Below are 13,722 nucleotides of genomic sequence, written 5' to 3' on the forward strand. Positions count from 1 at the left end.
GTTGATCATCTATGAAGTTCTTCTTCTGAAGTGCTTACACAATGGTTTCAAGTCCAACACTGCGGAGCATTTCCAACACAAAGCAGGGTTTTTTAAAGAGCACCTAAAAACTAATTTTCCACATACTGTACATTTTTGTAGCTCCAGATTTCACTCTCTTCCTGAAACGCACGGATTTGAAAGCTCTGTGTCCCTGATTGGCCAGCTAATCTGTACGTTGTGATTGGTCTAAATACCTCTGACGTCAACTGGAAATGTGACGCTCCTTACCATGTTTGAAAGATTTGCTCACACTGCAATGCTAACAGGATCGGTTTACAGGCTGTAAGTCCAAAGTGGGAGTAATTATGATAATGGAGGTCTTTACTACATCTCCAATCCCAGGAAGTAAATTGTTGCCAACAATCTTTTGCTATCCCTCTTTCAATGCTATTAAAGGGGGATATTGCAATGATCAATATGGCCGCTCTAGTCCCACCTTCCAGTTAAAAGAGCCAATTATCCGTCATTAAACATTGACCTGGAAGCGTTGCAGACATAGCGGTGCAGTGATGTGCCTTCTTTAAAAACAACTTTGGTCACATGCATTATCTACTGGCTGTCCTTCAACTTGATGCCCAGCCGATGCCTGACCAATGACCACCGGCTGACCCAGTTTAATCCACTTACCCGTTTCATATCCCTGTCGTGTTTATATATATATATATATATGTATCTCAAGGGTTTTTCTCCTCCTAGTAGTTTTCCCACAGGCTTTTTATCCTAGCGGGGTTTTCATCCCCAGGATTTAGCACTTTACTGTATACGTTACATTATTACTACGCTCGCTTGTACGGCTTATTCTTAGCCGCTGTATTCTACTTCTTATATTCGGCTTTAATACAGCATGGCATGATTTTCTGTGTGTCATCATGTAGAGTGTTGTCTTTATATTATCTGTGATCATCTAAACCAGTCTTCATTCAGGAAGGAGTGTGATTCAGTTGTTGATCACAATGTCTCTGTTGTTTCACATTGCTGGCTGTTTGTTATACGTGGATCAGCAATGTTTGTACAGTGAAGTTTGTACAGTCATCCCTTTTTCCATTTTGGTACAAGCAAATACAGTATGTTTACACAGAGGATGTAGATATAATCAGTAATGTATACATTTAATGAACAGCCTGAACTTGGAAAAGGTCTCTTGCCCGTTCCGAGGGGCAAATAATTGTACTTTGCCACACACGTTTTTAAAGAGACCTCTTTACATGGCTGAAACTTTACCTGTCTTTTAATTACCACAGTAAACAGAACATACCACGGTGCATGAGTCAGCTGCCGCAAATGAAATGCTGTCATGCTGTTCTCACTCGCCATGAAATATAAGCTGTGATGCCATTCTTGTGTAAGAGTATTTAAAGAAATTATTTAAATAATGTGTCATACCAGAAAGAAAAATTAAAATCTGGTAGCGTTAGAAGTGTTGTCTGGCTTGATGTCTGTTTTTTTTTTAAAACACCACTAGTTTTCTATAGTGTCGTGAACACAGTGTTACTGTACATACTGGTTTCAAGTGTACACATTAAGAATGAATCAATTCTTGTAAGGTGATGCTGGAAGTATGGGCTCTTCTATTCCAATGAACATTTGATCACATTGTTGCCATAGCATGTTAGTAATTGGGCAAGAGGTCATTGTGGAAAAATGTTTGTGGGTGTGTTCGTTCATTTGTGAATTTCACAAACAGATGTCTTTGGTTGTTGTGTCATAATGCATTTTTGAGATGCTGTGTCAATTTGAAAATGGTTTGGCTATTCGCACAATGTATAGCTGATCGTAATCAACTTAAGACACTTTAGTAGAGATGCATAGATATATCGGCCAATAATCGGTATTGGTTGCATAGATATATCGGCAAATCGGTATTGGTTGGCATTTTTCATACCGGCTGATAGTTTAAAAACTGACGATAGTCATGGCCGATATATCCTGTTAATTTTTGAGAACAGGAAAATGCAATGAATTTGAGCTCTGCTTACAGTGTAAATGTAAACATCACTAGTTTAACGTTCAATATTTATGGTCATTATATGAATATCTTAAGAGTGTAGTTAATGCAAGTTAATATAACCACCAAACTATCGCTTTCGACACTGACGTCATCAGTCAAAAAATTTGGTATCGGTGGAAAATGTAACATCGGTGACACCTCTCCAAAAATGTAACAATGTTTCAGTTTTACGCGGACCGCAAGCACTGTGATTGGTCTGCTAGAACCCCAAAAACAAAGATGGACCAAGTTGACAAAATGTAAACATTACTAGTTTAACGTTCAGTATTTATGGTCATTATATTAATATCTTAAGGTGTAGTTAATGCTAGTTAATATATCCATCAAACTATCGGTATCGACACGGCAGATATCAGTCTAAATATTTGGTATCGGTGGAAAAATTTTACATCAGTGACACCTCTCCAAAAATGTAACAATGTTTCAGTTTTACGCGGACCGCAAGCACTGTGATTGGTCTGCTAGAACCCCAAAAACAAAGATGGACCAAGTTGACAAAATGTAAACATTACTAGTTTAACGTTCAATATTTATGGTCATTATATGAATATCTTAAGAGTGTAGTTAATGCAAGTTAATATAACCACCAAACTATCGGTATCGACACGGCAGATATCAATCTAAATATTCAGTATCGGTGGAAAAATGTAATATCACTGCATCTCTAAACGTTAGTAGCCAAAACCTGAACCATGCATGGTGAAATTGGGGTTCTGTTGTTGTATTATGATTTTTGTATTACTGTAATATAAATTTTTTGGGGGGGCTTTTATAAGCTTTTTGCTTCGGCCTACTCCTTTTGAGCAGAAAAGCTACTGCTCAAATAAATAAAAATATAAAAATTGTAGTACGCAGCTTTGAGTAGCTTATTGTTTTTATTAATAGAAAGACGTATTTATGGATGTATATTTTTCAATGTGAGCAGATGTAAGATGAGCAGTCTTCATTCTTAAATGCATTATTGTGTTATTTAGATGTTGTCGGTCACTCGGCTGCTATTTCTGCAGCGTTGCACTTGGTAAACCCCGCCCACTTTGAACTTTCATTGGTCCAAATGTTGTACATAGTTCTCATAACTGTATATTAACGAGTAGCAGAGCATATGTATAGCTGGTGAGTTAGCGATAGTGCCCATCTGAGAAAACCCTGGTGATGTCATGCTGGTAGACACCAGACTAACAGCTGAGCGAGGATACATTCACACCCACCTCATTCAGGGTGGTGCACATCCAACGAGAGGGAAGAGTCCTGTCATCTTTAGTCGCACGGCTCTATTGGAGTTAGGATTGAAGAACGAGGACGGAGCTTTCTAATCCAAAAACTACACCCTCGTCTTTATAACCTTGAGCTGCTGGACAAACTGACTGCGAAAACAGAGACTTTTTAAATCTTTCTTCTCGGAGGGAGGTAGGGAAGAGTTCTTGTGTTTCGTTTCTTTGTGATTTTGAGGTAAAACCAGAGCTCTGAGTAACGTTTAAAGCACTTTACCGTTTGTTATATCCTGCTGTTTTTATGAGTGATGGTTAGGGATAAATGCAGACGGGCAGTCGTGATCGACGTGTCCAAGCAGGTGAAGAAAAATAAGCGGCGTGTCTGATTAAATTAGTCTTGCTGTCATATTAAGAAGCCAGGGTCTGTAGATAGCAACAGATCTTCTGATGTCATGAGGTGTTTAAGTGGTACAAGTTAAACATGAGATCCGTTCGGACAGAACATTCACATGTCACCGTTGAGGTTTTAACCTTCTGAAAGGTTTATATGAAGTGCTGCCGTCCTCGCTGGGCCATGGTGGGTGTGTTATTTTGGAATACTGGAGCACTGGGAGATGTTTGAAACAGCTGAGGGATTGTTAAGGAAACTGGAGAGAAAGAAATAATGAAGAATGAGGGAAATACTAATTTTTTCCAGGCTGTGCTCTTTAAAGAACGTGCTGGCATCAGGCCTGCGTCACTTAGGAGAAACAAACATAGTGATTTCAGTTTCAGACATCTGAATTCACTCCCATTAAGTCTTAGACTTTGGTTAAACTGATTTGGGGATGTCAGGCATTTCAGTACTTTGGTTAATACCAACAAACTATAACATAAGAAATCCTAAATATCCTAAATATTTACCTACATCAAGGCACGTTCATTATCTTAATACCTGTCCCTGAGTTATTGACACTTACAGCCTATGCAGGATTATACAAAATTGATATTTGCCAGATGAATATGGCTTTATACAGTGATTTTCTTTTGGTATTCTGGCAACAACAGAGGAGACTGGAGACTGATCAAGGTCAGCAGGTTTTTTTGACAGACATTAGCTTGTGTACATCTCTAATCTGGTCAAACTAGTAGGTCACATAGCTTGGGGTCAAAGGTTAACATTAAATGTGTTGCAAGTAGACATCTACAACCTAAAGGTCACCGGGTCACTTGATGTAACCTGGGATGTCTATTTTTAAGGCTGTTGAGGGAACTGTTAAGGGCAATTTATATTTTTGCATTGGACCGGTGTAGTCTCTACCCCGTAGGTTTCGCATCAGTTTTTATTTATACTTCTGCATTGTTGTTCGCGTCGAGTGCGATTACACATGCAGACTGTTAGTTGGCAATACCCACGAGCATGTTAAAGTATCAAGGCAGTGCATTCGTTGCAGCTTGAGTTGTTAAAAATACCTGTAGCTCCTCAACTTGGTCCATCTTTGTTTTTGGGGTTCTAGCAGACCAATCATAGTGCTTGCGGTCCGCGTAGAACTGAAACATAATTACATTTTTGGAGAGTTGTGCGTCAGGCTACACCTTAGGCTACGGTTTAGGTTTGCGTCAATGCATTGGCCAGTGGTTTTCATACTGGGGGCCGCGAGATGGTGCCAGGGGGGCCACAGTTTTATGATATTTTATGAAATACATTAATTTATCATGAATTCTATGTAATTAAACCTAAAAAAATAAGGTTACTAACCAAAAGCACTACTTTTTTTAGTTTTAGACAGTTTTTTGTCACAAATTTTCTTTGGGGGCCGTGAAGGAATGCATCGTACACAAGGGGGGCCGCACGCTGAAAAAGTTTGGGAACCACTGGCATAGGCTACTCTGTACAATCGTCTTAGAGGTATAAAGTCTCAGAGAGTGGGGATAGAGACCGCCCTCATTATGTCTTGTGGATAATGCAAGGGAAAATGCTAGAAGCTGTCTATAATTAGCAGTTTCACACTGATTCTAATTACTGGCACCATTTCCTGCAAATAAAGTTGTGTTTACAAGGTTATCAAGTTTATCTTTTTGTGTGAAAATAATGAAAAATAGTTTTGGGAAATAATACTGCCAATCTGTGTTTTGTTGCTGTAGTCATTTATTGATACCGGCTGTATTTGAATTAGTTTTTTTATAGACAGCCAGCCCATAAATCTCTTATAGAATAACAAAACTAACTGTAATTGGTTGTTTTTCATGTCAGTTAAACCAAGTCCTTGTGTTTCAGTAGGCGGTTCTTGGCCAGAAACCAGTTTCAAAGTGAGCCAGATTTACCAGACTGTGATGATATTTAAATTTCTAGCTACGTGAAACCAGAGAGCTCTAGTCTTACGTCTTAAGCTATTAGTGCTATAGAGTGTCAAAGAAACAGCGCAATGGAGCACCGAGTATTGTCCACACTGTTCCCAGAACAGCGGCCAGACAGATCCTTCATTAAGACACCATGGGAAACTGTGCGTGAGTGTTTCGCTGAATGAATGACATTTTGTTGCAGTCTGTGGTCTTGAGGTAGTCTAGCTCTCCTTAACATACCTAACAGAGCGTGTCTCGTTTTTTATCCCGGATTGCGACGCGTTGTTGATATTTCAAGGCCATTTCGCAGGAATAGTAGCTTAGTGGTTTTGGAAGGTCAGAAAACCATTACAGTGTGTTATTAAAATGCAAGACCACAGGGAAACAAGACCCTGATTGTTAAGAGCCAAATATAAATAGACACATATACACTCTAAAAAAGGGTGCATTATTTATTTGTGTAAGTGTCCAAGCATGTGTGCCTGTGTGTAAATGTGGGGCTATAGGAAATGATGCTTTAATTCCGAGGAGAAAGGAAATGCCTCCGGTCTTTCCACTGGTGAGTCACTGTGTTGGACACTGGGGCAGAGTTCCTCTCATGAGAGATGCCAACTCACTCATTTTACCGAGGATGAGTTGCCATTCTGTGCATGTGTGAGTACACGTAGGGGACTTTTATCTGATTTTAAAAAGCTGCTATGTCTCTGAAACGTCTATGTAGACCGACAGTGTTTCCTGTAAATGAGAAATTAGCCTTCTCAGCAAGCCTTTTTTTAATCTTTAACATGCCTTCTGGAATGTGGTTTTTTGCTTGTACAGTCAACCAGTCATTTACATTTATGCATTAATGCAACACTTTTATCCAAAGTGACTTACAGTGCATTCTTGCTTTGCATATTAATATTGTTCTACTACTACATATGCTGACATAATCATAGAATCTTTCTCTTTTTTACAGACGTGATTCACACACAAGGTCCCTTGGATGGTAGCCTCTACGCTAAAGTTCGGAAGAAAGACTCTTTGGAGGGAGGAGTCACAACCAATGGTCTTCCAGCCACTGCCGATCACTCTTTACCTGCTGTAGACCACACCCTACCCCCAGTCGACCACGCCTTGTCTGTCAGCAGTGACTCGGGCAACTCCACAGCATCCATCAAGACTGACCGCACCGATGAAGCCAGTCAGCAGCCGGCCTTGGTGAGTCAGCCGTCCTCCCAGCCCCTCAGCCCAGAGGAAAAACAAGAGCTGGATCAGTTGCTCAGTGGTTTGGAAGCACCAATGCATCGGACAGGTTACCAGAGCACCTCTGGGAGCGGAGGGGGTGGGGTCCTGCACCTTGTCCCTGCCCAGGTTCATGTGAACGGACATAACAACGTAGACAGAGAAACGGATATTCTTGACGATGACCTGCCTAACAGTCAAGAAGGAAACAGCGTGGACAGTCTTGGAACCCTGTCTTCATTCGAGGGCAGAGCCACTCCAGCTGACCTGTACTACCAATCGGAAACGGTCATTAATGGGCAAGATGTGCCCTACTTGGAGAAGAGTGTCCATGTGAAAGTGCCACAGCCTAAAGTTCCTGTCCATGGCTCCTTATCTGCCCAGGATAACTTGGGAGCTCCTAGTGGCTATGCCATCCAGAACGGCAACATCTATCGATCGCAGTCATTTGGGGCAACCCTCGGCACAGATCAGAAATATATGCCTAAAGCTCCCGCTCGCACAACAAGCAGTAGGGATGCAGTGCAAAGGGGACTGAATGTGTGGCAGCAGTATGGCGTTCCAGAGGTCCCTGTTACAGATGGGGTCACCTTCAATCCTGTACTGCAATCGCACAGCCTGCCCGAGTTTCCTCACATGGCGTCACAGCAAGACATTGAGCAGTCCATTGAGGCACTCAACATGCTTATGTTGGATCTTGACCCGGCACTTACCCAAGTGCCCAAGTCCCACAGCGCCCCATCCGGGGACGGTGGTGTAGTCACCACTCAGCCGTCTTTCGGTCAGAGCCAGACACGGCCTTCCTTCCAGGCTGACGCGGCCATTCACGAGCGTGGAATAGCCTCTTCGGTGGGATACCCTCTGGTCCATCAACACTTCTCATCTGCGTCCCCAGAGCCACAGCAGCCGGTCATCAACCAACAGAGACCCACAACCTTATCCCAGCATGCTTCCTTTCCCTCTGAGACTGAGGCTGCTCACATGTCCCAGTCAACAGTGCCTTCATCCACCTTTGGAGTTCTCCAGCTGAAACCCCTAAACATCTACCCCTCCAGTACCACCTCCCAGTCCCCTGAGCCGCTGGAGAGCCAGCGTAGCTACTCTGCCTCCTCATCTCCTCTGCCCAGAGATACCGAACAAGAAGATGGCAACTACAGATTGGAGGGTCTGGTAGCTCACCGTGTAGCTGGTAAGATTACTCTTAAAATAGTTTTTACAGATCTCACAGTCAATTGCAGTATATATTTGGCAAAAATCCAAAGTGTGACCACAGTGACATATATATTTACTCATTTACAGTAAATGAGTCATTCAGTTGAAGCTTTCATCAAAAACAATCTTAAACTTGCTCAAGGCTACAGAGTTAATGATCAAACCCATGGAAGGTTATTGACCAAGATTTTTAACTTTTATGTTATATCAACCACACAGATTTTAGGCTTCATATCCTATATATTCAGAGATATATATATGACGTGAAACAAGGTACTACAGTAAAGAAAAACGTCTCTACTTTTCTTGAGAGTTCGAGTCGAGCTTGTCTTTTATGTTTACAGCAGGGACTTTTTGGTGGAGGTTTTTATTTTGGCATTGACATTAGCGCTGTGAGATCACAAAGAAAGCTTTGTCCAAAGTGCTTCTGGCTTATGAATTAATATCAGGCCACATTTCTGCATTCTGGCCTGAGTTAAAACCGAACATTTGTACATTACATCTGGAGAAGTTCCCAAACAACTGAGGGCTGTTATATAGCAACAGTTTTTTTCTCTTAACATTATCTGTTAGAAGTTTAAAAAGATTTTCCTGGATGTCTTCATCTTTTTCCTTGCAATGTTTGTAGAGTTATGCGAGCATGTTGAATAGATGACCAAGCTTGTTTTGTGCACCGATTATCTTTCTCAACATTGTTTCACACTCACCATTTTTGGTTCCTTAAAATAACTTTTTAAATCATAGGTTCTTCAAAGAACCATTTCTCTCGTATTATTTTATAGTCTAAAGCACCTTTTTCCTTTTTTTTTCAAGGTTCTTAAGCTATTTAAGGTTCCTCATGAATGCCATACAGCCAAAAATTGTTCTTCTGTCGCAATAGTGTTTGCATAGCCGTGTTCATATTATAACTAGATTAGAAGGAGGAAGCTGTGTCTTTGTAACCATGTCTTATGTTTTTGCTCTTGACACAAGCTGATTGAAGACTCTTTATCTCATACTGGGCTTTGGTTATCAGGCCTGTGGTTATCTGGGATTAGTTAAACACTTTGTCTGCATTTACCATTTGCAACAGGAGACAGAGATAGGCAGAGATAACAGTCCATTTATCTTTACGACTGATGTTAAGGCAAACACATACCACATGCTAGGGCTGGGCAACAAATCAATTGATCGTAATATATATTTACAGTGATTTTTATGGTGATGAGCAATGTCATAGAGATTATAATGTGCTTTTATTGCACTGATTACACTTGCTATTAGCAATGTGCTGGCATAACAATTATTAATTTCCCTTCTTTTCCCCTCTTTTTTTTTTTACATTTCTCATGATTATCCTGTTTGTGGAACGCTCGTCCCATCATCACATCCACCTTTCCATCCTCTTCCTCACCCTTCTCCTTTCTGCCCTGGTCCATCATTTTTCCTCATCCTCCCGCTGGTGTGTAGAGTACACCGCTCGTATCCGAGGCATCAGTGACCGTCCGGGTGTTCCTGTGCTCGGCCACCGGCGGCGTTCTATCTCCTTCAGTGGTTGGTCTACCTGCTGCTCTTTGTTGTCCACTGCCATAACCTCATAACACCTTCATGTGCACGTGCGCTTGTGTGATATCTCACTTTTTCCTCTTCTCTGGTGCTTTTAACTTCGTGAACTGTGTTTTATTTAATAACCAATGTTTTCAGTCTTTACTGAATTTTACTCTACTAACTACTAACCTGCACTTGAACTTTCCACACCGCACGGTTAGTCCTAGAGTACAAGCTTAGGTTTGGTGCTTTTGTGCTGTTTGACCTCTACAAACAAATTGCATTTGTATTATGTGACAAGTTAAGGTTACGCAGCAGCAACACAAAGCCACATCTGTTTGGATCAACCGAGCCTATGTCACAAGATCTGTTCAAGAAACAATATGAGAGGAGCAGACAGTGCTCTTATTCAAAGACTCTTTCTTACCTCTGCTTTAGCATTTAGATAGAAAACAAATGGTAATAAATCCACCCTGAGTCTGGAGACCATTATACAATCCTTATCAGCCACCAGGGAACATGTCTAGCACACAGACCGTCCTGTTTGGACCTGGCAAGCCATGGTCAGCAGCCAGGTGCCAGGATGAATGTTTGTATTTGACCTGAATGTGATCTAATCCAGCGTAAAGGAGGTGATGGAGAGAAATCGAGGAGGATATCCTGATATCCGCCAGATAACTCATGTATCTTATATGGAAATAAATATATATATATATATTTTTTTAGAGTTATGATGGTAAAACAAACAGTAGAAACTTGCTCTTTTCAGCAATATAATCACAATGATTTTAAATGAACACACCTACATTTTGGGAATTTAGCTTATTCACCGTATCCCCCAGAGTTAGATAAGTCCATACATACCTTTCTCATCTCCGTGTGTGCCGTAACTCTCTTTGACGCAGCCCTCACTACTGTAGCTTAGCTTAGCACAAAGACTGGAATTGAATGGCTCCAGCGAGCACACTGCTCCCAATAATTGACAAAATAACGCAAACATTTATGTGTTGTGATTCGTATAGTCACACCGTGTACAAATAACAATGTCATATGAGACACAGACATCTTTTAACAGTATACATACTGGGAACTATATTCTTAGAAGGCGAAGCACTGCTACGGCGGAGTGATTTGCACAACTCGAACTCTCTGCTTCTCACCAGGGGCGTCTCGGGTGCTGCGAGCAAATCACTCCGCCCAAGTAGCAGTGCTTCGCTTTCTGAGATTATAGTTCCCAGTATGTATACTGTTTAAAGGTGTCTGTGTTTCATATGACCTTGTTATTTGCATACGGTGTGACTATACAAATCATAACACATAAATAGAAAAATTTTGCATTATTTTGTCACTTATTGGGAGCAGTTTGCTAACCGGAGCCATTCACTTCCAGTCTTTGTGCTAAGCTAAGCTAGCAGGGGCTGCGTCAGACAGAGTTACAGCACGCACGGAGATGAGAAAGGTATGTATGGGCTTTGGGGGATACGGTGAATAAGCTAAATTCCCAAAATGTGGGCGTTAGTGAGTTTGTCCAAACTTTTGGCCTGTACTGTATATAGCCAATAGAAATTAAATTTTTCCATCTGTTTGTGTATGGTAGAGAAAACTTGTAAAAACAGACATTGTAAGCTAGTAGATGTAAAGTGTTCCCTGATTGAAAGCAAATCTCACCCCCTTAAGCCATTTCAGAGCAAATAGATAAAATACTGCATATATATTGAATATTGTCAAACGGCTGAAATCTATTGAGATTGAACTTTATTGCTATTTTTTACAGCACCGCTATGCCTGCATATCAGCCGAGTTAATAAACTCTTGAAAAACATTGGACTCGCATCTCCCCCATCTTGGATCTATTAGCACTGTGTGGTCACCAAGGCAACAGGCCGGGGTTTGTCATGCACAGATGTAGAGGACTACTGCTGTGTAATACATCTGTTCTGGATGTTTCCTTTCCCGGTCTGTGTGAAGTGACACTGGGGCTGTTGCCCATATGATACTGCAGCACGCGCTGGATTCATATAAACTGCGGCTTCCCAGCCGGGCAGTTTTTGCAATCTGTCTTTGTTGTTGTTTTGAGAGTCTGATCCAGGAATGTGACTGGATTGCAGATTGACTGTGAGAATCTTTTTGAAGTCACGCCCCTTTGTGACATCACTCAAGGGGCCGTTCTGTTGTCAGAGCGTGTCACGTTTATGAACAAGGGCGCTGGCTTGTCTCCGGGGAGGAAGTGGTCATTCTCTCCACAGTTGATTTTTAGGTCACTTGAGGTCCTAATGGTCCGATCGTAGGGGCTTCGAGTTGTGGTCCGACCACACGGACCAGTGCTGGGCCGCACTCAGGGAGCTTGTAAATATTTTGCTCAGCCGTTGCCCGGTTTCCATAACACTCCTCTCTCTCCCACCAGAGTTTATTAATGGCTTTCTCTGTTTTAAACCAAGTGCACTTAAATGGGCCCAGAACTGTGGCTGTATGCGTTTGTGAAGAGGTAGAGCACACATGCATGCATTTATTTATAACATTAATAGAGACTATTGACAAGTAATGCATTAAAAATAACATGCATGCAAAACATGAATGGGTTGAATGAGACTTAATCTGTTAAATTACCCCTTTCTGCTCTATATTTGACTTGCCTGAAAGAGTAGACTTACACAAATCCTGTTTTACCCGCACCAGCAGCTCAGGATTTGGTGAAACTCAAGGCTTTGATGTTGCTTCAGAAGTACACACTACTAGAAGAATGAATTTACAAAATAATCCAGCTTTCTGTAATCAAGGGTTCTTGAATGAGAACATTGTTTGTCGTCTCAACAGGCTTTCATGTAGTAAGTGTTTGACGTCGATGCAGCTTTTGACTAAGAGCGAATTCTTTAGAGGTCATCGATAGTTTTTTTTTTATCTCAAGTATGATGAGTGTTTTATAGGCCTAATAGTCACAATATCTGGCTTTGTTTTCGGCAGGAGTAGTCCAGTCTGGTGAAATGTCACCCAGTGACGCTTCGGCTCCCGGACGGCGTCGGACCGCCAGCGAGAGTCTGTCCCAGGAAGAGAGTCCGACCAGAGGAAGTTCAGTCCGCTCCCCCATCCGCTGCATCTCACCTGAGCTGGCCAATACAATCGCTCTGAATCCAGGGGGGCGGCCTAAGGAGGTAAACTTTACAAACCTCTCAAAAACACTTTTAAATGGCTTGATAGTGTGATGGATATATGGGTTTACGTCTGTATGTTTTTTTCCGTCTTTAGAAGCACATGCACAGCTACAGAGAAGCGTTTGAGGAAATGGATGGGGGGCCCGTCAGCCCCCCTCCGAGCTTCGGTGGTGAGGCTCTACCCCAAACCCCTGCCTTCCCTGTCTCGCCACAAACCCCTTACTTCAACCTGTGTAAGTTCTTCCCGCCCCTGAGGAGGAGGGTGCCATAGAGTTTTAGGAATACTGCCTATCCTTAAATTGGGATGGAAATCATAAGGAGTAACTATGCTGGTTCCGATTTAAATTTTCTTTATCAATCGTTTTAAAGGAGTACCTTGACTTTTCATAATAGGAATAAAAATTACTATGGTCAAGTCAATGGGGACCATTTTTGGGTGAACTACTCCTTTAACAATTCTTTGTGCATGTTAACGGAAAAACTCCCAAATAATAGGTCCTAACCGAACCAGAGTTTATCGTTCATGAATCAGGTTTGTAGTTGTTGTGCGGTTGTCCATGCATGCAACCAGTAAGGACAGCACTGTAATAGTGCTTTTTCCATTGCATAGTACCCCATGGTTTGGTTTGGTTTGGGTCAGGTCAGCTCACCTCACTTGGTTGGCTTTTCCTTGAGTTTAGTAACACTTCGGGGTGGAAGGGATTATAGGCGTGTCGTTATTTTTACGCTGCCTAGTGCTGTTACATCATACAATTGAGAGCGTCGTTGTACATTCCCATACATTTGTTTATTTCTCAGTCCGCTACAAAATTAAAATTGACCACCACAAATAGATGTTTGCACATCGCGTTTATCACTACCTCTGTCTCACGTTTCTGTAATTGACGCGCTCCGCTGAGCCTCATTTAAGTTGCATTTAAGCATATATGCGGACGTGCATGTCACAAATGTGCCGCCACAAACTGCAAGTCTGGAACAAACTGTTATGGTGTTCCTGATTCTCAACCTGTGGATGTTTTTCATTGCT

The 13,722-nt window shown here is 41.7% G+C and overlaps 1 protein-coding gene across 11 annotated transcripts in view; it reads left to right on the forward strand.

Annotated features, from left to right (window-relative positions):
- The window catches only part of tns1b (tensin 1b), a 320,658-nt gene that overhangs the window by 279,243 nt on the left and 27,693 nt on the right, over window positions 1-13,722 (forward strand). For 9 of the 11 annotated variants that reach the window (XM_065252281.2, XM_065252284.2, XM_065252288.2 and 6 more), the window contains 4 exons: window positions 6,542-7,996; window positions 9,469-9,552; window positions 12,508-12,695; window positions 12,790-12,928. In XM_065252281.2, the coding sequence (XP_065108353.1) occupies window positions 6,542-7,996; window positions 9,469-9,552; window positions 12,508-12,695; window positions 12,790-12,928 (1,866 nt within the window). The remainder of the gene's footprint in view (window positions 1-6,541; window positions 7,997-9,468; window positions 9,553-12,507; window positions 12,696-12,789; window positions 12,929-13,722) is intronic. The other 2 variants (XM_065252286.2, XM_065252287.2) reach the window with 2 other exon arrangements.

This window comes from Paramisgurnus dabryanus, chromosome 15 (assembly GCF_030506205.2).
Source record: "Paramisgurnus dabryanus chromosome 15, PD_genome_1.1, whole genome shotgun sequence".
NCBI lineage: Eukaryota > Metazoa > Chordata > Actinopteri > Cypriniformes > Cobitidae > Paramisgurnus > Paramisgurnus dabryanus.